Source organism: Scyliorhinus canicula, chromosome 19 (genome assembly GCF_902713615.1).
Source record: "Scyliorhinus canicula chromosome 19, sScyCan1.1, whole genome shotgun sequence".
Classification (NCBI taxonomy): Eukaryota; Metazoa; Chordata; class Chondrichthyes; order Carcharhiniformes; family Scyliorhinidae; genus Scyliorhinus; species Scyliorhinus canicula.
This window is the reverse complement of record NC_052164.1, coordinates 80,662,507-80,689,192: the sequence shown is the minus strand read 5'-3', so window position 1 is coordinate 80,689,192 and position 26,686 is coordinate 80,662,507. Positions and strand designations below refer to the sequence as shown.

The following is a 26,686-nucleotide window of genomic DNA, read 5'->3' as shown; positions in this document are numbered from 1 at the left end:
CTAGCTAAGGTGTAGTATACTTGGCTCTCGCCTGAGGTGTAGTGATACTTAGGTTAATCCACCATCCCCTCGCCCTCAAAGGGGAAAGCAGCCGATGGGACTATGGCGACTTAACCTATGTAATAAAGGTAAAGGTAATATCAGACTAGTTGAATGGGAATTAATATACGGCCTAATAGATTTGGTAAGCAACTTGTTTTTCCCCCTCTATTTTAATTCAAACAGCTTGTTTTTGTCAGTACGTTTTAAATTCAATGTAGTCAGAAAAGAATAACCCAATATGCAGTCTCAATTCATGACTAATACTGAGTTAGTTAGTCATTCAAGCGGGACTATTTTCTGAAGTTACCTTTCACCCTCTTGCTTAGATCCACCCACAATAAGAAACCATTTTCTAATTAACGCACAAAATTTTATTCCATTTTTAAAAATCCCTTCTGTCTCAATGGAGAATCCATTTGTCAATGTTCAGCTTAGATTTTTCTGTCAGAATGAAATATGGCAACACTTTATAGTCCCATTTGACTTGCATATATTACACTTTTGCATGTGGTTATATAACAATGATTGTAATGTGCATTTGTGATGATCTTTGTTTGTTGTTGTGTACTCTTTGCAACAAAATTGAAAGTTTTATGGCTTCTTTAATTATGTCATGGCATGCAATCGGCTGATTTAATTCTATGTAATTGCCTCTATAGTGGTTGATTTGTGACCGGTGTTTCAGGGACAGCAGATGACCATTCAACTTACACACACACACATTTGCTCAAATTTGTGTTGGATTAGCATTTAAAAAAATCTTTACAGGCCGTTTAAAAAAAAAAAAATCTGCTTGACCCCAGATTATTAAAAAAAAGTAATAATTAATCTATCTTCATTGGAGAAACTATCTGAAGCCTTTCTTTACAGAAGCTATCTCACCTGATTATCAATGAACAAAGAATACTATGTGAAAGCATTATTTATATAATTGTTTACAGACTATATTTTATTTTCAGTTACTGGGGGAAGCTGGCCTGAGGTTAATGACGATTGTAAAAATATATAGTGCAAGTTTGCTATTATTCCACGTTACTTTACTGTTTAATATATTTGGGATGGGGTCATCTGATTTTATCTTGCGCAAGAACTACATCTTTAACAAAAGCTGCATATCTACTTTGAGCATAAATGATGAGTAAAAATATTCCCTTCAGAATAAGGCAAATACCTGAGTTCAATTAAAAGGAAATCTAGGGCAGCAAGGGAAGCAAAATAGACAAGTAAGTAAACTGCATGTCTGCTGTGGCATGTGCAAAAAACAAAAATGAATTAAAGAACAAAGAACGAAAGGTTTTGGGGAGCGGAAAACAGCGCGTATTTAAGCAAAGTTTTATGATGGTTAAGTAAATCATATTTTACTGATATATCTGTGAAAATTTATCTTTTAATATCAGTAAGATGAACAATATTTTTACCTCGTGCAAGCCATGAAACCATTGATATTTTGTTGTAAAATTATTAATGATTCTGTCATCTATAAATGCATTGCCTGGATATGTGACAAAGTAAAGGTACCTCTTATTTTCATTCTTGTATTGGAACAGGGCTCAATTCCTTCCGGTTGTATTTTCATAATCCAATGTTACCTAATCATGGGTATTCAATTGTAATTTAAGTAATTCATACTTGAATACAGCAACGGTTATTGCTCTGAATAGGATTAGAGAAAAAGGATTGAAAATAAACTAGTTAAGTGAAAGCTATAGGTTAGAGCTGTTGTATGTGTGAAGCTCATATGTTTTTACCATTTATAGGATATGTGTTTTTGGACAGAATATAGTTCTTATCAGTCAAATTCCTCATGTCTAAATAGTAACAGAAGCATTCCAAAAGAAATTATTTTCCTTAATAATTCTGTGCATGCCTGTGCATGTGTGTGGATGTGCAGGTGCACATGTGTGTGTAGGTGCACGTGTGTGTAGGCATGTGTATGTGTGCATGTCGGGGTGCATATGTGTGCATGTGCAGGTGCGCCTATGTGTATGTATGTAGCTGCGGATATGTGTGTGTGTGTGTAGGTTCAGGTGCGCATGAGGGCAGCACGATAGCATCGTGGTTAGTACTATGGCTTCACAGCGCCAGGGTCCCAGGTTTGATTCCAGGCTTAGGTCACTGTCTGTGCGGAGTCTGCATGTTCTCGCTGTGTCTACGTGAGTTTCCTCTGGGTGCTCCGGTTTCCTCCTACAAGTCCCAAAAGACGTGCTATTAGGTAATTTGGACATTGTGAATTCTCCCTCTGTGTACCCCAGCAGGCGTTGGAATGTGGCGACTAGGGGCTGTTCACAGTAACTTCATTGCAGTGTTAATGTAAGCATACAATAAAAATTATTATTATGTGAGTAAACGCTGACAAGTAGGTATCTTTTGTTTAAACAAATTTTAATTTTAAACGCATAATTAACCCCAGTTGCAACAAAATAACAACTTTATAGTTAACAGTTCTTCAATAAAAGGAAAAACTTTAACTTACTCCCTACAGCTGCAACTATATTTATATATATATTTACAATGAAGCAAACCAATATAATTCAAAAAACATTTAGAAATTAAGTTAACTTGCGTTTCTCTGTGCAAATACCTTGGGAGGGTACCTTCCAAGAACCACCGTTTCTTTGTGCAATACCTGCGCATCAGTCCTGGGATCCAGCAGCCCTCTGACTGTTTTCTCACCGAAGGGTTCCTGCCTCCACCTGATGTACATCATCAGCAGTGTGGTGCTCACCAGATTGTACCCCAGGACCCTGACCACTAACATTTTCCACCAAGGTGTGTGTACCTGCACTGGTGAGGGGTTGGGATGATAGCTGTGCCGTGACCACGGTGGCAGCTATTATTGTGAGTTAGCTGGGGTTGACTGAGCAAGTGCAGTTTAAGTGCTGCTCAAACTCGTTAGCGGGGGGCTAGAGAGCGTGTTCCTGACGAATCATCTGCTGATGTGTTATCTGCGGCGAGAAGCCCCTGAGGCCTCGTTAAGTGGATCAGTTAACGTTGAATTGCATTGCTGGTCTCGCTGGGCCAAGCACCAGGAAGCTCATGGCAATTCCCGCTCGCTACCAACTTACAAATTCTTCCGGAGAATCGTGCTCATATATTCTATTAAACAAACCAATATAGTTCAAAGGTCTCTTATTAATAATATTAACAATCCGGTTCACCGGTGTTTCTCTGTGTAAATACCTTAGAGGAAACCTTCCTTGACTCAGCTGTAGCCTGCCTTGTTAGCTTAAATCCTATGGCAAACTGCGAAACTACAGACAGGTTTCGCTCCACCCATTACTTACATCATAAGGCATTCTTCGGTCTACTCACTCTAAGATATCCCATGATTTGTATATCCAGGACTAAGCACCAATCCTCATAACTTACGTACACCCCAGATCCTCCAAAAATCAAAACAATGTTCCATTAGCCATCTATCTGTAAAACCAACGATTGCCACACTCTTCATCACAGCTTTATTAGACATACTGTCTATGTATCTGAAACCAAGGTTTTTAATAACATTACTGCACCAAATATAAAATAATATATAACAATTTCCTACATTTATCGCACTGTTAGAGTGCTCCAGTGCCACAGCACATAGTCCCTCTTGACAATGTTCACTCCCTCTCGGCAGTGCTCACTCCCTCTCGGCAGTGCTCACTCCCACTCGGCAGTGCTCACTCCCTCTCGGCAGTGCTCACTCCCTCTCGGCATTGCTCACTCCCTCTCCAGAACATTCATTCCCTCTCTATGACTATTCCAGCATTGTGGAAACTCTGTTGTTGAATATATTCAAGGATAATATAGATGTATTTTTGATTTCTCAGCGAATTAAGGGTTATGGGGACTGGAGGGAAATTGGAGTTGATGCACCAAAAATTGGTGAATCATTACTGAATGGCAGAGCAGGTTCCATGTGCCGACTGGTCATCGCCTCCTATTTTGTATGTTATTATTATATCAAATTTAACTTGGAATGTGGGGGGGAAAAGCAAAATAATTTTAAAAAATATATATTTTTATTGAAAAATGTTTTCTTTATATCAAAATAATACCACATTATATCACCAATACGTAAAGACACAATGCAAAAATAACACAGTCAATACTGAACAACTGCACTACACCCAACTCCTCAAACATATAACTAAAAACACCCCATAACAACTGACCGCGACTAACTCTTTGAAAAAGGAAATTAATGTCTGCCATCTCAAGTAGAATGCTTCTACTGATCCCCTAATGATGTACTTGACTTTCTCCAGATATAGGAACTCCATTAGGTCACCCAACCAGGCCGAGACACTGGGCGGTGTAGGAGATCTCCACCCTAGCAGAACTCGCCTCCGGGCTATCAATGAGGCAAAAGCGAGGACATCCGCCTTCAGCCCCGTCTGCAGCACCGGCGAGTCTGAAACCCTGAAAATGGCCACCAGCGAACAAGGCTCCAGATCGGTATCAAGAATCTCTGACATGGTGTTAAAGAAGGAGACCCAAATGCTTTCAAGTTTAGGACACGACCAGAACATGTGGGTATGATTCACCAGCCCCTGGGAACACCGTTTACACATATGCCTCCCGTCGAGAAAAAAGAGACCCTCTGGCCTTGGTCAGATGCACCACCTGAACTGAATCAGGCTGAGCCTGGCACATGAGGGCGAGTTTAACCTTGTGAACACCCCCCCCCCCCCCCCCCCCCCCCCTTCTCTTTATAAATTTAGAGTACCCAATTATTTAGTTATTTATTTTTCCAATTAAGGAGCAAATTTAGCGTGGCCAATCCACCTAACCTACAGATCTTTGGGTCTGTAGACACTGGGAGAACGTGTAAACTCCACATGGAGGAAGCTATCAATTTGAAGACCCTGACAAATAAAGATTTGGGGAGAAAAATGGGGAGACACTGAAAAAGAAATAAAACCCTTGAGAGGTTTTAACACTCTGAACCCTGTCCATCCAAGGACAGGGGGAGGTTATCCCACTTCTGCAAGACAGATTTAACCCCATTCACCAGACAAGCATAATTTAATTAATGAAGTGAGGCCCAATCGTGGGACATCCAAATTCCCAGATAACACGAGCTAGATCTGACAAAACGAAAAGGTAAGAATCCCAGATCGGCTCCCCTCCCTGGGGGATTCATGGGAAAGTATTCACTCTTGTCCAAATTCAACTTATACCCTGAGAAGGAGCCAAAGCTCCTAAGCAACATCATTATCTCATCCATGGCAGAGTCGTGGAGCGGGATTCTTCGATTGTTGACGCCGAAATTGCATTTGGCGATTGGGTGGAGAATCCGTTTTGATGCCGAAATCGGGGGCGATGCCTGTTTTTGGACGCTTCGCGTCCTCCAAAACGGCATCATCAGTGAGTGCGCTGCATACCGTCGGCCCTCTCCCAATGCTCCGCCCCGATGGGCCGACTTCCCGACGCCGTTGATCACTTGTGTTCTGAGATTTTGTCAACCTTGAGTGGTGGCTGCAGACTGTGTCCAGCACTGCCACAGTCGGGCGGTTGGTTGGGGGGGGGGGGGAGGAGACTGGTGGGGGGGGGGGGGGGGGAAGAGACTGGTGGGGGGGGGGGGGGGGGAAAGAGACTGGTGGGGGGGCGGTCCAGGGTGGCACTATCTGGCAGGCCAGGTCCCCGCGCCATGTTGTTCGGCGTGACCACTGATGGTTACCACTGTGCGCATGTGCGGCCACGGACCCGGCAATTCTCCGGCTGTATCTGCAGGGAATGCCCTATGTTTTATATGTCATGGCTCCTATCCCCTCACTGGGTGGACCATTGGTGTGGGGTGGCGCCGACTTTTCTGTCGTAAGACTAGATACATTATCTGGACATAGCCTCAGAAACGGCGAACCCAGAATCGACAGACCTAGGTCCGTGACATAAAGAAGCAGATCATCTGCATACAAGGGCACCCTATTCTTTATCCCCTTCCAATCAGATCTTAGCGTTATGGCCAATGGTTCGACAGCCAAAGCAAACAAAAGCAGAGACAATGGACAAGCCTCCCTCATATCCCTTTTCAAGTGAAAATAACCTGAGCTCAAGGAGTTTGTGCAAACACTTGCAGTGGGAGTCCTGTACAGAAGACAAATGCAAGATATAAAATTTGGCCCAAAGCAAGCCTCTCCAGAATCTCAGAAAGAGATGCCCCCATTCCACCCTATTAAATGCCTTTTCGGCGTCCATTGAAACAGTTCGGGCACTGGAGAGGGGGAAGTGGACGATGTCTAATAATCGATGTATATTGGTTCGCAGCTGCTGACCCTTTGCAAAACCTGTCAGTTCTTCCGGAAGGCAGGACTCCTACCGCAGAGCCAGCACTTAGCCAGCAATTTAGCATCAGCATTCAACAATGAGATAGGTCGATACGGCCCACATTGTCAGGTCCTTGTCCTTCTTCAGAATCTGGGAAATAAAGGTCTGCGCCAATGTAACAGGCAATACCCCCAAGATATAGAATCATTAAACATGTCCAATATTAGTGAGATCAACAGCCCTGCAAATTTCTCATAGAACTCAATGGGGAACCCATCCGGGTCTGGTGCTTTACCCAACTGCATTAAACCAATAGATTTCACAATCTCTTCAGCGCTCAACATAATTCCAACTATTCTCTTAACCCCCCCTCATGTACTCCATCCAAAAGCTGCATCAAAGGTGAACTCTCATCCGGGGACTGCGATCTATAGACTTTGATAAAAGGCTTCAAACGCAGTATTAACTTTTAATGGAGCGGATACCAAACTGCCATCGACTCCCTTACATGTATAATCTCCTGGGAAAAAAACCTGCCGCCTCAACTGTTGTGCTAGAAGGTGACTGGCTGTCTCCTTATGTTCATAGAATGTCCTCCTCGAGGGTCCCAGCTGGCTCACTGCCTTACCCATTGAGAGTAAGTCAAATTGCATCTGCAACTTCATCCTACTCATCAGCAACTCCCGTGCAGGGGCAAGCTAGTGCTGATGGTCTACCTCAAGGATGGAATCCACCAGCCTCTGCCGCTTCACCCTCCCAATCCTTTCCTGGTGTGCCTTGTAGAAGATTTCCCCTCTAATGACCACCTTAAAGACCTCCCGCAATGTAAAAGGTGAGATAGACTCTATCTTATTGGACGTAATGTATCCCAAATGACAGAGATATGCTCTCGCAAAATCCTTTGTCTGCCAACAATGCTGTGTCTAATCTTCATGGCAGGCGTTGAGGAGGACCCGGCTCTAATAACAAATCAACAAAATGCGGAGCATGATCTGAGATGGCCAAGTGCCAAGGAGAGACCTACCCTCCACGAAAAGATCAACCCGAGAATAAACCTGATGGACATGGGAGAAAAAAGAAAATCCTTATCACTCAGATGCAAATTGGCATGTGTCTACCACCCCCCCCCCCCCCCCCCCCCCCCCCCCCCCCCGAGGGTCCAATTTATGTTGCTCTCCCCCAATTGTTTTATTTATTTAGAGTACCCAATTATATTTTTTTCCAATTAAGGGTCAATTTAGCGTGGCCAATCCACTTAACCTGCACATATTTGGGTTGTGAGGATGAAACCCACACAGACATGGGGAGGATGTGTAAATTCCACACGGACAGTGACCCAGGGCCGGGATTCGAACCCGGGTCCTCAGTGGCACATGCCGCCTTTCCCCCAATTAGCTGTTGAGATTCCAAGTCAGGAATAGATGGCAGTAACTTGTTAATAAAGTCTCACCTCGGCACATACACATTAACTAGAACCACCAAGACACCCCCAGGAAACCACTAACAAACGCATTTGTCTTGTTCGGATTGATCAAGATCTTAGCCTCTGAAAAAGGAACCATTTTGTGAAATAAAACTGCCCCCCCCGGGGCCTACCATCAACATCAAACCCTAAGTGGAATACCCACCCCCTCTGTAACCTTGTCTGGTCCCTGGCCCGCAGGCGATTCTCCTGCAGGAACACCACAGCAGCACTCAAACTCTTCAGGTGAGAAAATATCCTTGGCCTTTACTGGCCGTTCAACCCCCTTACATAGAACCATAGAATTCCTAGAGCGCAGAAGAAGGCCATTTGGCCCACCGACTTTACACCGACGCTCTGAAAGAACACCCTACTCAGGCCCCACCCTAAGCCCTGAAACCACCACCTTACCTGCACATCTTTAGAATGTGGGATGAAACCAGTGAACCCGGAGGAAACCCACGCAGACAGGGGAAGAATTTGGAAACTCCATACATACAGCCGCCCGAGACCAGAGTTGAACCTGGGTCCCCGGCTAACCATTGTGCCACTGTGCCTCTCCTGTGGAGCATGGTCTGCCCCATGTAGGGCCAAGTGACCTGCCGACTGGGGGGCTTCCACACACCAATCCCCCCCCCCCCCCTCCCCGACCCAGAATCAGACATTTCCACAAAATGGGGCAATTCAGCAACTACTTCGATTACTGGCACCGGGCCCATCCAAAAAAAATCTTAGCCATCATCAGAAAACTATACCACACCCCCTCCCCCTCCTCCCAACAATACCACACCCAAATAATCAATAAATCAGCCGAAACGTGAACAAAGACTCCTGGCCCTGATCTCAACTACCCCCAAACAACACAAAGAAACTAATCTCATGATCTAAAACCACGCTTGCAAAATGATTTGCGATGACCCGTACCACTCCTCTCCAGTTAGCTAACTCCTCAGCCAACAGGGCGGCCCCCGCCCAGAGTAAAAACAAATAAGTAGCCATAGCCACCCACCCTCAGCCCGAATCCAACTTTAATGATCAAAGAAAAAACAATCAACCCACACAAGAACAAGAAAATTCAAACTTGCATAAGAAACCTCAACAAATGCCCATTGCTGCTTGCCCTCCCCAAACATACAAAGACCTTGTGATTATTAGGATTATCTGACTGCCAGCCTATGCTTCTTAATGAAAGCATCTGTCTCTTCGGCACATTGAGAGAATAGTCCTTCATATCTAATGTGCAGGGTATAGGACCCCAAATCGAAGTCCACTCTTATACCACATGGCTTTGGCCTTGTTAAACATCACCCGCTTTTTAGCCAGTTCCTTGGCAACATGTTGATAGAGCCAGATCGCGTGGCCCTCCCACTTGTAGTCCTGATGATCCTTGGCCCATCTCAGGATTCGTTCCTTCTCCTGAAAACTATGGAACCGCACGATGATTACCCATGGTGATTCTCTGGCATGGGGGTGCTGCCTGAGTGACCAGTGGGCTCGATCCAGCTCGGGAGGGGACGTCAATTCACCCTACCCCACTATCTTCCCAAACATCTTCGAGATATAGTCCGTTGCATTTGGATTTTCCATTCCCTCTGACAACCCCATGTTTCTAAGATTCTGCTTCCTAGAGTGATTCTCCTATTCATCTACCTCAGCTCCTTGTGTTTATTAACATCGGCCATTATTGCCATCTCAGCTTCCCAGGAGACAATCTGATTGCTCTGCCTAGAGAGCGCTGCCTCCACACCTTTTGTCGCTGCATCATACACCTTTAACGTTTCCTCAGTCTTCTGAAACTCAGAGCGAATAGGAGCCAGGGCCTCTTCTGTTGACTTGTGAATGTCCTTGGAAACAGCCTGCCGCTGCTTCTGAAATTCCATCGCCAAGATGCCTGCAAGCATCTTGGTCGTGAATGGAGTGGCCAGAGTCGCGCTAGTTGCCTCCGCCATTTTCTCAATCGAAGAACCTCGAGGGTCTTCTGAATCTGTCGATGAATTTTTATTTCCAGGCTTCCTTGTTCCTGCTTGCATGGGAACCTTATCCCATCGAAATAGTAACGTTTTAGCCAGAACCACACCCCCCAAAACAGGATGAAATGGGCGAAAATAAACGCCTGACGGGTGCTGCCTCATGTGCAACTACTCCCTACATACCCCCACAGGAAGCACAGCAAAGCTTTCATCGCGAATAGTTCAGTGACCAGGTGCTGAGTTGGAAAGTTTACTTTTCTTGCTTAAAGTCCTCCAACAGTCATTGAATAATTGTATTGACTAATGTTACCTGAACCACAGTCTACTTTTATCCCTGTTCAGAACTGAGTTTAAAATTGATTTTACTAGGATGATAGCTGGTCTCAATAACACTGGTTTGGGAGTGGGTGGTAGAATATCTTTCAGGGTTCCTGCTCCTGCTTGGAATGAAAAATGTATTGCTAAAATGGTTGCATTTGTGTTTTTGGCAAGATGGGAAAGGGCATTCATGACCCGTCCATAGTTGGATAATGTGTTGGTATTAATTGGTTGAACTTGTATAAAAAGATTGTCAGCTTGAAGGAGGCATTGGAGAGTTGTTGACAAGCAAGGCGCATCCTACAACAAATATTGGGAAGAGAGACTAATTTTCACTCTTGCAATTGTTAATCTACAATACTAAGAACATCAGGAAACGTATGATATGTATTCTCCATTGCCCTCTCCCTGGAATATTCCCAGCATCATTACCCTCTCTCTGGAATCTTCCCAGAGTCTAAGCTTGCACATCTGTAAGAAAAGATACAAGAGTATCTGAAACACCATGTGATTAACAATGCAGATGGTATGTGTGCAATTCTAAAATTGAGACCATAAATGCATTAGTAAACAGAATTAAAGTGAACATCTGTTTCCCCTATTAATAAAAGCACCTGTTCATTTGAGTAGGACAGTTAATCTCCAAAGTCCCTACTGAATTGCATCAGAGTACTAACATCATAGATCAGTTGTTTATTTAATCCATTGGATGCCAAAGGAGGTTTTGTTTCTAATTTATAAGAAACACATAGTAAACAGTTTCAAATTCTTCTGCCTTATCTAACTTTCCAAGAGTCACTCTTGAGGACTATTGATGCCCTTAGAACTATACCTCATTGAGCTATCAGCTTCCAGAGATGAAGCGTAGATGGGAAATAGGGAAAAATGTGAGGAGATATGTCATAACGTGTTCAATTCTTTCAAATCCTGCTTCTGCAGCACACGCATTTTGAGGGGCACATTTTTTATTCTTGTGCCCTAGCAGTAATTCAGAGCAATCTAATTTATTCAGTGCCTGTAGCTTAAAATATGCCACTGTTCTCAAATTATATTTTAATTTCCTGGAAATCATCATGCCTTGTTTGCTATTTTTGGTGGTTTCACATCCAAGCCCAAGTACTTCAGAGAAACCTAGTTTCAGTTTTGGAGATAAATTTGTAACAGCCCTGAGGAAAACCTGTATTGGCAGTTTTGGTGGGGAGGGGGGGGGTGCTGCCCTCAAGGGTTCCCTTTCCACATCGGGGACTCACCCCATGTTACCTACCTCCGTCTTCCCACCTTGCAGTGAGATCCCTTGCATTTATCTGGTCCTGGACTCTGGGACTTAGACCCTGGGAAGTCCTAAAAGTAGCCATTGCTCCAGATGGTGCTGCAAGGCCATTAGGCAGGTCTTACATCCAAGGGAGGTAATGCCGAGCAAATTTGATTGAATATTGTGAGCATGTAACCTAGTGTATAGATGAAGGTAGTGCAGCTGATGTAGTTTACATGGATTTCAGCAAAGCCTTTGACAAGGTCCCACATGGGAGACTTATTAAGAAGGTAAATGCACGGCGCTGCACGGTGGGGCAGTGGTTACCACTGCTGTCTCATGGCGTCGAGGTCACAGGTTCGATCCCGGCTCTGGGTCACTTTCCATGTGGAGTTTGCACATTCTCCCTGTGTTTGCATGGGTTTTGCCCCCACAACCCAAAAGATGTGCAGGATACGTGGATTGGCCACGCTAAATTGATCCTTAATTGGAAAGGCAAATGCACATGGGATACAGTGTGATTTGATAAGGTGGATTCATGATTGGCTCAGTGGTAGGAGACAAGAGGGTGATAGACAGCTGCTTCGTGTGCAATTCTGGTTGCCACATTATAGGAAGGATGAAATTGCACTGGAGTGGGTGCAGAGAGGATTCACCAGAATGTTGCCTGGGATGGAACATTTTTTCAAATAATCTTTATTGTCACAAGTAGGCTTATGCAATGAAGTTACTGTGAAAAGCCCCTAGTTGCCACATTCCGGTGCTTGTTTGGGTACACTGCGGGAGAATTCAGAATGCCCAATTCACCAAACAGGATGTCTTTTGGGATTTGTGGGAGAAAACTGAGCACACGGAGGAAACCCACGCAGACACAGGGAGAACGCGCAGACTCTGCACAGACAGTGCCCCAAGTCAGGAATCGATCCTGGGACCCTGGCGCTGTGATGAAGCAACAGTGCTAACCACAGTGCTACCGTGTCACTCCTCAGTTATAAAGAGAGGTTGGATAGGCTTGGATTGTTTTCTCTGGAGCAGAGAAGACTGAGGGGTGCCCTGATTGAGGTGTACATGATTACGAGGAGCATGGACAGGGTGTATAGGGAGCAGCTGTTCCCTTTAGTTGAAGGGTCAGTTATGAGGGGACACAAGTTCAAAGTGAGGTTTAGAGGGGATTTGAAGAAGAACATTTTAACCCAGAATGGTGACAGTCTGGAATACATTGGTAGAAGCGGGATGCCTCACATCCTTTAAAAAGTACCTGGATGAGTACTTGACACGCCATAACATTAAGGGTGATGGGGCCAAGTGCTGACAAGTGGGATTAGATGGGCAGGTCAGGGCCTTTCATGCGTCGGTGCAGACTCGATGGGTCGAAGGGCCTCTTCTGCATTGTAGTATTCTGTGATTCTGTGAACGGGTGGAATTCTCACATCTAGCCAATTAGCACTTCATAGACTGTAAAGTGATTAAACACCAGCTGTTATTGGCGGGATGTGTTCCCTGCCAATGCTTTGGCTGGTGGAACAGGAAACTCTGTCAGCTGTTAAATCTTGGCCCTGAGACTTTTAGCAGATCTATGACTATTATTATAAGGAGTAAATAGCCTGCACGGTCAATCGGTTGCAGTTAATAACAATGAACCGTCAGTTAACTCCATATTCCTCATTGGGGCCTTTTTGCCATTGTGCTTTTTAAAAAAAGAACACTTGTTATTTGACCCTTTTAGTATCTGGAAACCCTTCTAGTTTTTGCATGGAAATTAATTTGAGTGTTGATTGTGCAGAATGGGAATGGAGTGTTTTGACTGTTGGGAAATGATTAGGATATGCTGTATTTTCGGCTGAAAATTCTCTACTGCAATTGTCTTAGATTAAGAATTTTTCTCAACCAAGAAATTACTTTGATAAACTTGAACTCTGTGGTCAGAATGAAGTTGTACTTGGTGCAAGCATTAACCTGCAGGGAGTCAACTGTATTGACCAAAACTTTGGTCTATCCTCAGCCAGGACCTTGCATCCTTTTGTCTTTGATGTTTACTAGTTTGCTGTGATGCAAGAATACTAATTGTCTTGAATAATTGAATTGTAAATATGTAAATTTATATTTAATTTCTAACTTTAGGTGTGCAGGCATTTAATAATTCCAGTACAATGAAGGAGAATAGATTGCAAAGAAAAAATAATATTATGCCAGTACAGCTATTTGTCAGTGCTGTTCATGCTCTCGAATGGAAACCATAACCACATATATCAATGTGACTTGCCACTGTAGATGTTTAGATATAAAAAATATCTCCTTGGCCCTGATGACAAAATTGTCATGATTGGTTTATTATTTTCAAATATACCCTTGTTGTATGGTTTAAAAAATAAATAAATTTAGAGTACTCAATTATTTTTTTTCCAATTAAGGGGCAATTTAGCGTGGCCAGTCCACCTACCCGGCACTTGTTTGGGTTGTGGGGGGCGAAACCCACACGGACACGGGGAGAATGTGCAAACTCCACACGGACAGTGCCCCAGAGCTGGGATTCGAACCCCGGGCCCGCAGCGCCATGAGGCAGCAGTGCTAACCACTACGCCGCGTGCCGCCCTCCCTTGTTGTATGTTTTACCACATGTGCCATTCAAATAATATTGAAGAGAAACAAATCGGCATGGTATTTGATTTTTGGCAGCTTTCAAATGAAGAACAGTTTCTTGCTTCCTTAAGAGTCTGAAGCAGCATTTGTTGCTTTTGGTTGACCAAATTTGTATTCAAAATTAATCCTTTAATTGATGCAATTTAAATGAACCTCTGACTAGTTTAATTTTACCAATCATTTGAGTAATCATTATGTAAGATGAAGCATTAACATAAAACTCAAAAAGAGAAATGAGCTGAATGATGAAAATATTTATTTTAAACTATGTTTTTTGTATAATATTTTGTTATTTCTTTTTCAGGTCAGACAGTACTACTGACAGGTTTGGGTAAGTGGCCACTTTACGTTCTCATGAAAAATGGCATTGGCACCTACATAAGCTTAAAGTTCATTTCATGTGTGTAACATTGGAGTTTTGTTGAGTTATACTTCAGAGACATAACATTACTAAGACAAGATATATTGCTGCAATCTATTAATAAAACTAATTCAAACTTGCAGTTAAAGATGAAGGTTATGCAATATCTGTAATGGTATTCAGTGTAAATTTGAGAAAAGATTTGTGTTTACCTTTTGGTCCTTCAGAAATGATAGTTTGGTGATTCCGACCTTGGGTGACAGTGTGAAGTTTGCACATTCTCCCCGTGTCTACGTGGATTTCCTCTGGGTTCTCTGGATTCCTCCCACAGTACAAAGATGTTCAGGTTAAGTGGCTTGGTCGTGCTAATTGTTCCCATAGTATCCAAAGATGTGTAGGTTAGGTTACAGGGTTACAGGGATGGGACAGGGGAGGGGACCTTGGTAGAGTTCTCATTCAGAGGGCTGGTGCAGACTCGATGGGCCAAATGGCTTCCTTCTGCATTGTAGGGATTCTATGTTCTTCTGTGTTCTATGTTGATTGAGACTTTTCTTTTGCTGCAAACAGGCTTTTGTTTTTATGGCCAAAATCCTTGCAGATTCTTTGCATTTGTTTTATTATGTCAAATTCTTTCAACACGACAACACATTGTCCTCATTATATCTCAAGTCGCAGTGCCATCTACCTATGTAGCTACTGATTCAGGCTAAGCCCAGAGCTCCGTAAGTGCATACAGTTTCTCCGTAGGTGCATAAGGTTTTAGTTTAGGCAGGTGCCATGGTCGGTGCAGGCTTGGAGGGCTGAAGGGCCTGTTCCTTTGCTGTATTGTTCTTGGTACTTGAGTGTATTAATGAACTCCAAAGGGCCAAATGCATTGTAGGGATTCTGTGTTCTTGTATGTTCTATCTTGATGGCAACTTTTTTTTTGCTGCAAACAAACTTTTGTTTTTTTCGGGCAATATGTTTGCAGATTATTTACATTTGTTTTATCATTTCAAATTCTTTGAATATATCTCTGGTCTCTGTGCCATCAACCTGTGTAGCTAATGATTCAGGCTAAGCCCAGAGCTTGGTACTTGAGTATATTGATGAACTCCAACATACATTTTTTTCCCCACACCTGATGAGTCTCTCACATTACTTTCTTTGATATCAGAAAGATTGCCTACCTCTTCCCCATTACTGCCAAAGTCCGAATTCATGCCCTTTTCACCTTGTTATTATTTCCAGTGCTTTTCTTATCTTTCCTCTTCCACCCTCTATAGACTGAAAACCATATACTTTGCTCTCACCAGCCCTATGTCACACTGACTGATCGTCCCAGCCCATGCTAAAGTCCAATGGCCCCCCAAAAAAATCAACTTCTGGACCCTCACCCTCACCTTCAAATCCCTCCTTGGGCTTGCGCCCCTTCACAATTACCTTCAATCCCAAATTCTTGTTACCATTTATTCCTCCAGCACTGGTTGTTTTCTGTTTCCCAACTTTCGCTGCTGCATCTTTGGTTGCTGCTACGATGGGGTTCTCTGTTTTCTGGAACGTCCTACCTCAGCTGTCTTTTTACTCCTTTAAACATCTTGAATGACTCCCATCGACTGTGCCTTCTTCCTGTTCTGTTCGTTGAACACTTTGTTTTCCACTGCATGCTCAGACTGCTCTCTGTAAATGTATCCATCTTTCCACCTCACTCTCATTCTTTAAGACTCATCTCTTTCACCAGACTTTCAATCATGACTACTAATATCTCCTCCTTTGGCTTGTTTTCTAATTGTGTGAGCCGATTTTCTGCATTGATGACATTACATAATGCAAATTGTTATAGTTGTTCCTGTCTTTTTGTGGTAAGATTAAAAGCACCGTATTCTGGAAGTCGTTGACAAATTGAAGATCGGCAACAATTATCATTGATTTGGTTCTGTATGTACTTGGAACAAATAAATGCCCATTGGGCATATCTCATGCTGAACTCAAATTTAAAGTGTAGTTTTCACCACATATTTTGTATTGTTTTCTTCAGTAATCTTTAATAATCTCTTTACGTGTTAGTATTAAACTGCTATTTGTAAGAATATTGATCATTTTTGACTATAGAACCAGATCTAGTAGTTTAGTGGTGGAATTTATTTCTGCTGGAAGAATACTTCCTGATCCATTCTTAACTCAAAAACAGCCTTAAAATTAAGAATTGATATATCAAGTAAATATATATGAATATGGTTTGGAGCTATTCAGTGATGGCTGTAAATGTTATACTGATATGGCGTTTGTAGTTTCGAATATTAACAATAATAATACTGCTGTTAGACTGCACCATTTGAGTACCAAAATGGCAGGCAGGGTGGTGGAATCTAACCGTACAAGTATAATGTTCTATCTGAGCATATGACACTTGAATCCAGTTTGTGGTAAGATTAGGGTCTAATTTTCATGTTGGGCACGAGAAATGGAAGTGGGGTCATTTCCTGACTTCGGAAACTGTGCTTGACACCTTTGCCTACATCTGCAATAATTTCATCCCCCAGGGACTCCCGTGTGTATGATGTTGGAGTGTGGTTGCCGAAGCAGGCTGGTCAGAAGGACTACCTTGGTTCACTAGGATATTGGCCCAGCTTACAACATTGTTCTTATGTACCCAACTTTCGCACCTCACCCCCTCACCCAAGCCTATGTCCCTTCATATTCTCCATGCTACTTACATTGTCATTCACCTACTTATGTACAGTCCTGGGGCGAAATTCTCCGACCCCCAGCAGGGTCGGAGAATCGCCTGGGGCCGCCGAAAATCCCGCCCCCGCCGTGGCAGAGATTCTCTGCCACCCGGGAAGTGGCGGGAATCCCGCCACTCCGATCGGCGAGGCCCCTGCGGTGATTCTCCGGCCTGGATGGGCCGAAGTCCCGCCGCTGGGAGGCCTCTCCCGCCGCTGAGGTTTGAACAACCTCTGTAACGGCGGGATAAGCGGCGCGAGCGGGCCCCGGGGTCCTGGGGGGGGGGGCGGGGGGGCGATCGAACCCCAGGGGGTGCCCCCACGGTGGCCTGGCCCGCGATCGGGGCCCCCCGCTCAGACTCCAGGCCAGTGCCCTGGGTGCACTCTTTCTCCTTCCGCGGCCGCCACGGCCTCCGCCATAGCGGAAGCGGAAGAGCCGCTGACGTCACTGCCGGCGCATGCGCCAACCGCCGAAAGCCTTTCGGCCAGCCCCGCTGCCGGGGGCGCCGGTTTTTTGCGCCAGTCATCTGGTGCCAACTGCTCCGGCGCGGGGCTAGCCCCCAAAGATGGGGAGAATTCTCCACCTTTGGGGAAGCCCGACCCCGGAGTGGTTGGCGCCACTCCCCTACGCCGGGACCCCCCGTCACGCCAAGTAGGGGAGAATCCCGCCCCTGAGGAGCCATGTAATATAATTTTGCAATTTTTGAAATGGAAATGAAAATAAGCCACTTCTAACTATCTAATAGAGCTGTTACTCAAAAGTACAACCATTCATACTTGAAAACAAAATTAGGCCCAAAAAACTAAATCCTCTCAAGTGGCCATTCAACTGTAAAAACAAAGATCCATTCAGCAACCACATCAAAAAATAGATAATCGCTCATTGACCTCTTAAAATTGTCAATCAAGCTCAGTACACAATACCCTGCAGAGATAAATGGTTCAACAACTTTTGAAACTCAGCAGAGCATTCATAATGGGTTCAACTGTCCAAAGAAACCCTTACAACTGAAAATAATGGAGCCTGTTACAACTGGAAAAAGAAATGGCTTCTTTTTTTTTTAAAGCTGCACATGATAAGATTTTCAATCAAAGCTGTCCAAGAACAGGTGACAGTTTTTTTTCTCTAACTGCAAGCTATAGGGGTTTTTTTCAAATTGAATGTATTGTAGAAATTTCAATCACTTCAGATCATGATACTCAGGTTCCTAGCACTGTTTTCTTAAGTTTTCAAATGAGAAATGTACCTTGATGTATCTTGGCACTTACACGTTTCTGATCAATGTAATGGTTAACTTCACCAGGTACAGGCCTATGATCAATCACTGCAGTTAAACACATCTAACTTCTAAAAGAGCATCTAAATGACATGAGTTTGTTCAAACATTTAACACTTGCCTCTTGGAATCATAAAATTTACAGTGCAGAAGGAGGCCATTCGGCCCATCGGGTCTGCACCGGCCCTTGGAAAGAGCACCTTTCTTAAGCCCATGCCTCCACCCTATCGTAACCCAGTAACCCCACCTAACCTTTTGGACACGAAGGAACAATTTAGCATGACTAATCCACCTGACTTGCACATCTTTGGACTGTGGGAGGAAACTTGCACATCCGGAGGAAACCCACGTAGCAGACACGGAGGGGCTGGGGAAGGTGCAAACTCTACACAGACAGTTACCCGAGGCAGGAATTGAACCTGGGTCCCTGGAGCTGTGAGGAGAATGTTTCCTGTTTTTCAGCGATCTTCCCCCAAGGTCTCTGAGCACTCAAAGAAGACTGATTTTCAGAAGCCTTCCAAACCCAACTGACTTGATGAAAATAAATGGCGACAGGAAATGCAAAGTTTCCCTGGCCTGTCCACGGTGATCCTGGCACCAGTGGATGTGAATTAAGGGTAGTGACACGACCCGAACTTGAATCTCTTACCGCCTACGGCAAGATTTTGCGTGCCCATTTTTATGCGGGGAATTTAAATTTGCCATGAGAAAAAAAACGTTTTGGTGATTCTCAAGCCTATTCCCAACTCTAGAAAGATATGAAAATCCAGCTCTGAAGCTTTACTACATAATTACACTTTTTTTTCTGTCGTAGGTTATTTCTTTATAATTTCTCAGTAATTCAGTCACAACTCCGAAATCTAAGTACTTTTCTGTATTATGACCTTGATTTTACTTTATTGAAGCAAAATTAATTTGTTGCACATTTGTACCAACACCATTTGAATAGTTAAAACATATTTTATATTTTCTTTTGACCTCTGTTGTCTTCCAATGAAAAAATCAGAAATCATGAACATTTATTTCTGTCCTTACCCTGTATTAACTCTGTAAAAAGATCTTGGCTGGGATTCTCCCCTACCTGGCAGGGCGGGGGTCCCGGCGTGTTGGAGTGGCGTGAACCACTCTGGCGTCGGGTCGCACCAAAGGTGCGGAAGTCTCCACACCTTTAGGGGCCAAGCCCTCACATTGAGGGGCTAGGCCCGCGCCGGAGTGGTTCCCGCTCCGCCGGCTGGCATGTACGGCCATTTGCGCCACGCCAGCCGGGGTCGAAAGGACTTCGCCGGCCGGCGTAAGTCCGCGCATGCGCCGGAGCGTCACCCTAATTTGGTGAAGACCATGGCGAAGGTGGAAGAAAAAGAGTGCCCCCACGGCACAGGCCCGCCCGCCGATCGGTGGGCCCCGATCGCGGGCCAGGCCACCATGGGGGCACCCCCCGGGTCCAGATCACCCCGCGCCCCCCCCAGGACCCCGGCGCCCGCCTGCGCTGCCAATCCCGCCGGTCAGGTAGGTATTTTGATTCCCGCCGGTGGGAGAGGCTTGTCAGCGGCGGGACTTCGGCTCATCGTTGGGGGTCCCGCTGACCGGCGCGGCGTGATTCCCGTCCCTGCCGAATCTCGGGTGGCGGAGAATTCGGGACACGGCGGGGCGGGGTTGACGCCGGCCCCGGGCAATTCTCTGTCCCGGCGGGGGGTCGGAGAATCCCGCCCCTGATTTTCAAGGTTGTTTCAATATTATTTCACAATGATAAAAATGTTAAAAACTTTATTTTATTATAATTGCTATATTGATTGTAGTCCAGTTGGTTTGTTAGCATTTGTTGGGAATGTAGGGGGAAAAGATTCAAAAATTTTACTAAAACCAAATCAAATCTATTTTGCAGCCTCATACAATGGTATGTTTGATTACAGTAGTAGTTTTCATGCACCTGCTTCTATCTGAGATGGATTGCTTGCAATATTACTGGCCTGTCAACTAGTGATATCTATGTGTGTCAACCTCAGCCAGTATCTGCAATTTAACATCTTGCAGCCGTGTGTGGTGTAAATTGTTACTATTTCCATGTTTATAGAATCACTATGTTCCAAAGATTTATCTCACAAGATCCAAGTGTTGGTATTTCTGGCTCAGAGTTAGCTACTTAAATCTGGCAGACGTTTCACCAAATGAGTGACTGATTCACTTTCTGTGCAAGCCAGTCAAAATAAATAAAATGCTGTCCAAGGTGACGCCCAATTATGGAAGTAGCACTAAATTGAAGAATAACCTTCAGAAAAATAAGTGAATAGTAACATCACTCACAGTGGTCGACTATCTTAAGTTTATAACTAATGCAATGTATGGATAATTAACAAAACATAAGTGTTGCAAAATGTCAAATACTTTCCATGTTACTAAATCTAACTAGTTTTGTGTTAAATGAGGTTGAGAGAAGTGTATAAGTCAGAAGATTGTTGACACTTGTACCTAAACCAGAATTGTTTTTTCAGTAAAATGTAAATATATATGAACTTGTAAATTGAATCACTTAAAAAGAAAGTAATGTTAAGCTCATAGAGAACATTAGATGAGTGGTCCGACGGACAAAACAACAGTAACACAATTTAAATTTGGACCAGTTTGAATGTTTTGGTGCAGAAAAGTATCATGTATATTCATAATCATATAGTTCCAGATTACATGTCAGGTTTCACTTCTAGCATCTAAAGTTCCTGTAAACACCACCCTTTGTTGATTTCTAGCTTGTCTGTGTTGACATTGTTAGAACTACTGGTTTACCATGCCTTTTGTAATGGCATGGTAATTTAAGGATTGAATCCTGAGACAACTGATTTTTCTCCCAAATGTCTTCTTTTAAAGTGCAGGATGTTCCTCACTTCTGCTAGACCCACAGTTTGCATTGCTGATCAATTTCAACCCAGTTGCCTATTGTAGCATATTGGAGGCTTTAAAATGATTACATTTTGCATTTGTATGAAGGAATATGATAATTTTTTTAAAATGATCACTGTTTCATAGATGGCCTCCCACAATATCATTTAAGAAAAAGTGATTTTAGTCATTCGACCACAGAAAATGCATTTTGCACTGTCACTTAGATCCAATAGTATGGCACTTGCTTGAACAATGCCATTTGGGATCTGTTAAGTAATAAAAAAAATGGTGCACCCCGTGCACGTTTTCATATGGCCACAACATAAGGCATTCAGATTTCTGTCTCAAAGTTGAATAGAGCACAACTCCATTTCAGCAGAATGATATATTGGGTGAGATCCTCCGGCTGTTTAAGCCAGCAGGATCTTCCAGTCGAGCTGACAGTGCACCCACATCTCCGGTGTCCTGCTGGTGAAGGGTGGATTCAGTGGGATATCCCATTGATAGCAGTGGGACCCGAAGATCCTGCCGCCGGCCAGTGGCGGGCTGCTTCCCACTGCCTAGAAACACACAGCGGGGAGGCCAGAGAATCTCGATGCTTGTATATGATGTGATATAATAGACTTGCTTAAAGCAATACCAGCATATATAATAGATCAATCAGATGTCACATGGGTGGCATAGTGGTGCAGTGGTTAGCACTGCTGCCTCACGGCATCGAGGACCCCGGTTTGATCCCAGCCCCGGGTCACTGTCTGTGTGGAATTTGGATATTCTTCCTGTGTCTGTGTAGGTCTCACCCGACAACCCAAAGATGTGCCGGGTAGGTGGATTGGCACGCTAAATTGTCCCTTAATTGGGAAAAAAATGAATTGGGTACCTTAAATTTATCTTTGAAAAATCAGATGTCACAAATTTAATTAAAAAGTGAAGCAATGTAATTCATTCCTGCTGGTTATTTCTCGTCCCTCAGGGTATCAGGATCTGTTTTAAGATCAATTAGCATCAAATTGACCACAGGAACATGTACCAATTAGACTTTTTTCCTATGTATTCATGGCATGTGGGTGTCAAATTGTCCTTGAGAAGGTGTTGCTATGCCTCCTTCCATAACAGCACATAGCTGCAGCTTCCTAGGAGAATAATTTTTGCTCTACATTGTCTAATGCCCTGTACGTGTAGGACAGAATCTGTACTGACTTATTGTGAGCAGTTGGACAGGTGATTTGCTGGTGATTTGAAAAGTTTATATTGCTACAAAATCTTTTAACATCATTACTTGAAACAAAGTCATTTGTTTGAAGATAGAGGGCCCTTCCTGTTGATTCCCTTATTTTAATTTTACTTGGTCATTATCACTTTTGATCCACGGATACTTAATGGATACTTTTAATTTGAGCAGAGAAAACAAAGAAGTCAAAAGTTGTAAAATAGTAGACTGTGCTATGAAGATTTAGATTTTGAACAGAAGATGCAGACTTTCTGGCACCTGAGAAATGGGAGGGATTTGGTTCGATTGGTTTCTGGTGTTCAATCAATTGGCCAAAGACCCTATTCTGCCCTGTGACAGGCAGTGATTGGGTCCTGCCAGATGGAATGTTTTCAGAGAACTCAGAGACAATGCATCTGGACGCTGAGAGAAGAAGCTGCGAGTTGCCCCCTCCCTCCCCAAAAAATGCTTCCTGCCTGCTGTTTCTAAATCTGCAGGGCAATATTGAGATCTTGATGAATCAGTAGAGAAAAGCAGCACAGTCTGAAAGCAAAGACATCCAACTGGAGACCTGGATTACGAACCTAACTTTAAGATGTCCATCTGAAACAGAGACATTTATCCTTTTACTTTTAGTGATATTTTCTTTACACCCATCTTTACTCTCTGTGTTTGTCTGTCTTGTGTGTGTGTCGAGGGTGGAGTGAGTTAAAGAGGGAGGTTAGGAATTAGATGATAGTTAGCCAGTTGTCGTTTCTGTCCATTTAATTATAGTTGTTATTAATAAGAATTAATCGTGTTTAAATTACAAACCTGGTTACTGTATTTATTGGGCAGTCAAAGATAAACACCGGGATTCTCCAAGCCCGGCCGGGTTGGAGAAACGGCGGTCACGCTACGATGCCGGGTTGCGATTCTCCGGCGACTGGAGAATCGGCGGCAGTTGTGTACGCGCGGTCGACGCAGTGCCGGTCGGGGCCCCTGCGGCGATTCTCCGTGGTCGGCCGGCTGAGTTCCGCCGGCATGGTTTCAACCTGGTACCACCCGACGGGAGCTCGGACCTGTGGGGGCTGGGGGGAGGATCAGACTCCGAGGGGGTGCCTACACAAGGGCCAGGCCCGTGATGGGGGCTACCTATCGGCTAGTGCACACGACCTGGAGGGGCCCTACCTCCTTCCGTGCAGGCCCGCTGTGTGGCTCCGCCATGTTGCACGCCGCTGGTGCGGGAACGGCTACCACGCACATGAGCGGACCCACGCCGGTAGTGCAGGGCTGTGTATTGGCGATGGAGCTGCGTGCAGCACTCCGGCGCCGTGCGGGCCACTGAATTGCTGGGCCAAGAGGCTCGTTGACGCCAGTGTGAAACACTCCCATGTTTACGCCGGCGTTAACACTTAGCTGGGATTTTTGAGAATCCCGGCCAAAGACTTTGTGTTTTATTTCAATTGTGTTGGGCTGGAATTGACCATTCACTACCCCCAGGGTGTCATAACGTAAAATATGAGTAGTTCTTCTTTCCCTTTACAGAGTACTGCACTTCACTGAACGTTTTACATAAATATTGAGTGGAAAGGATTAAATAATTAAAATTTAAAGGCTCGTGAGCAACCATGGTCATAACTGAATGGCAGAGCAGGCTCAAAGGGCCAGTTTAAAGGTGGGATTGACTGGGGAGCCAGGTTATTTGCCTATCGTGCTCTCATGGGATAAATCATGAAAAATGTTGCTGTCAGTGGCGAATGTATGGTGCCAACCAGGTGGGATTTTGCACTAGAAATTACTGTAAATTAGAGAGCTAAAAAGTGCATGGCCCCTGCAGGAGATCTGTATAAAGATAGCAAACAATTGTCCACCTCCTTAACCAATTAGTGATTCTTGAAGAATCATTAATGAAAAGTGCAGAGTCTGAATTAGGAACTGTCAGTATAGCTCGTTCAATGCTAAATCAAATACAGAAAGCAAAATAAAGAGAAGGAAAGAAAGATGGGATTCAGAGGGAGAAATAAGACATTATAAATGACAAAAGAAAATTTATATGCTATTTTTAAATTTGAAGTCCTCCCACAGGCCATGCAACTGTCATTGGGCCTCTCTACCTATAGCTTTGCCTCTCAGTCCCTTGGCTGGCATAGTTCTACACTCTTGTCACCCAGCACTTACTTGTTTATTATGCACTGTCCCCTTTGGTCTATTGGGGAGCCAGTTTCTGGCCCTAATCCCACTGTTGCCTACTATCTTGGTATTAGATCATAGAACATTACAGCGCAGTACAGGCCCTTTGGCCCTCGATGTGGCGCCGACCTGTGAAACCCCTCTAAAGCCCATCTACACTATTCCCTTATCGTCCATATGCCTATCCAATGACCATTTGAATGCGTTTAGTGTTGGCGAGTCCACTACTGTTGCAGGCAGGGCATTCCACGCCCTTACTACTCTCTGAGTAAAGAACCTGCCTCTGACATCTGTCCTATATCTATCTCTCCTCAATTTAAAGCTATGTCCCCTCGTGCTAGACATCACCATCTGAGGAAAAAGGCTCTCACTGTCCTGAAATAGAATGCTTACTGTTTGAATAAATGTTCTGTACCTTGTACAGCAACATAGGACTTGGAATTGGAGTAGGCCATTCAGCCCTTGGAGCCAGCTCTGCCATTCAGTAAGACCATGGCTGATCTGATTGTGGTTTCAGTACAACACACTTTCTCCGTTTGAATATCTTTTACATGTGTGCATGCCTTTATTGCCTAACCTTGTTTAAATTCAGTTGTATTTTTTATTTGAATAAAAGTTTTGCGGTTATGATGTAAATAGGGATATTCCAAGCTCATTGTGTTTAGCAGCAGAAATTCAATGCCATGTACGAGCAGATATAGTCGATACAAAGTATTGCATCTGCAAGGAATATTGAAAATTTTATTTGGATTAAATTATTCAACTAACTTGATCAATAAATCTAGTCTAATGTTTTGTGGGAAATTGTATTTATTCCACATGAAACCCAAATGAAGACTTCACACACAGAGCAATTTAAATATCAAAATCACACAGACATGTTTTGATCATCGAAACATTTTTGGATGGTGAAATAGATCCAAGTAATGGCTGCCTCGACTCTTAACCCCAATAGCTATCTATCTATTCAGCTTACTCTGGAGACTAGTAATTACAGTGCCTTAATTTGCATCAGAACTTTTGTCTTTCTCCACCCCGTGGCTCATTTCCAGATAATGAAGAGATGTTAATGCAGGGTTAGAACAGGAAATGGTGTCTTATTTAAAGATAGTTCCATTGATCAACATTAATATTTCCTTTTGGTAATATACTATTCTGTCAGGCCGATTCATTGTGAACTGATACCCTTCAGAGTTTAATGCTCAGTCTATGATTTAGCAAGTTTCCACCCGCAACCTTACTCTTCTTTAATGTTTCAATTTTTCACAGCTGATAAACATGGAGAAAATATGTTATTTTAAAAGCTGCAAGTTAATTGTCAAACTCAATGGGTTAATAGCTAATGTTGTAGGATTTCTTTTGGATTGTTACATTCTTACACTCGTGTTGATAGGTGGGCTTAAACATTTTTGCCTTGATCATAACTTTGTGTTTTACTATTTGTGTGGGTTGCATCATGGCATGTTGGTGTTGTGAAAAAACTGGGGCTGGATTCTCCGCCCCACCATGCTTTTTTCTGCCCCGACCCGCCAGCGGGTCAATGGGGTTTCGGATAATCGCGCCAATTCCCTCCAAGATAGACTTTTCACTGACATCTCTTATAAGCCATTGACTAGAACAAATAGTTGCATTTGCTTATTGTAACCCACTTCTGGTAAAGATTCCATTCCTTTCTCCCAGTTTCATTTTCCCAGCTACATCTGATAATGCCAAATTCCACATCTTTCACCTTGAGTAGAATTGCCCCACTTCCCATGCCCAATAAATCCTTCTGCACCCTTCTGACAACCATGTGCTTAGTACATAACTAACCTCTGCATTTGTGAGATTGCCTTCTGCCCTTTCTGTCACATTTCACTTCCCTTTTTCTCTCCACATTCCATTTCCTCAGTGTCACCGTCATTCACTCTCACCGCCTACAATTCCTTTCCCTGTACCTGCCCTTCGAACACGAGCCCATTCTTCCCCTCTCTAGATATCACCCAAGCATTTAATTCTGTATGAGATAGCAATTAAATCAGATTTATGAACATTGATAAAGAATCCATACAATTCATTCATCATCTGTTCTTTCCAAATCTATGTCCGATACAGGACATGCAATTCTATCAAACAGTAGCCTAGTGACTATCGATTACCAATCCACAG

General features: G+C 43.7%; 1 protein-coding gene across 12 annotated transcripts in view; it reads left to right on the top strand.

Annotated features, from left to right (window-relative positions):
* gramd1ba (GRAM domain containing 1Ba) overlaps positions 1-26,686 on the top strand; it is an 808,348-nt gene that overhangs the window by 417,763 nt on the left and 363,899 nt on the right. For 8 of the 12 annotated variants that reach the window (XM_038778911.1, XM_038778906.1, XM_038778907.1 and 5 more), the window contains 2 exons: positions 4,296-4,559; positions 14,244-14,270. In XM_038778911.1, coding sequence (XP_038634839.1) covers positions 4,296-4,559; positions 14,244-14,270 — 291 coding nt within the window. The remainder of the gene's footprint in view (positions 1-4,295; positions 4,560-14,243; positions 14,271-26,686) is intronic. The other 4 variants (XM_038778914.1, XM_038778917.1, XM_038778912.1 and 1 more) reach the window with 1 other exon arrangement.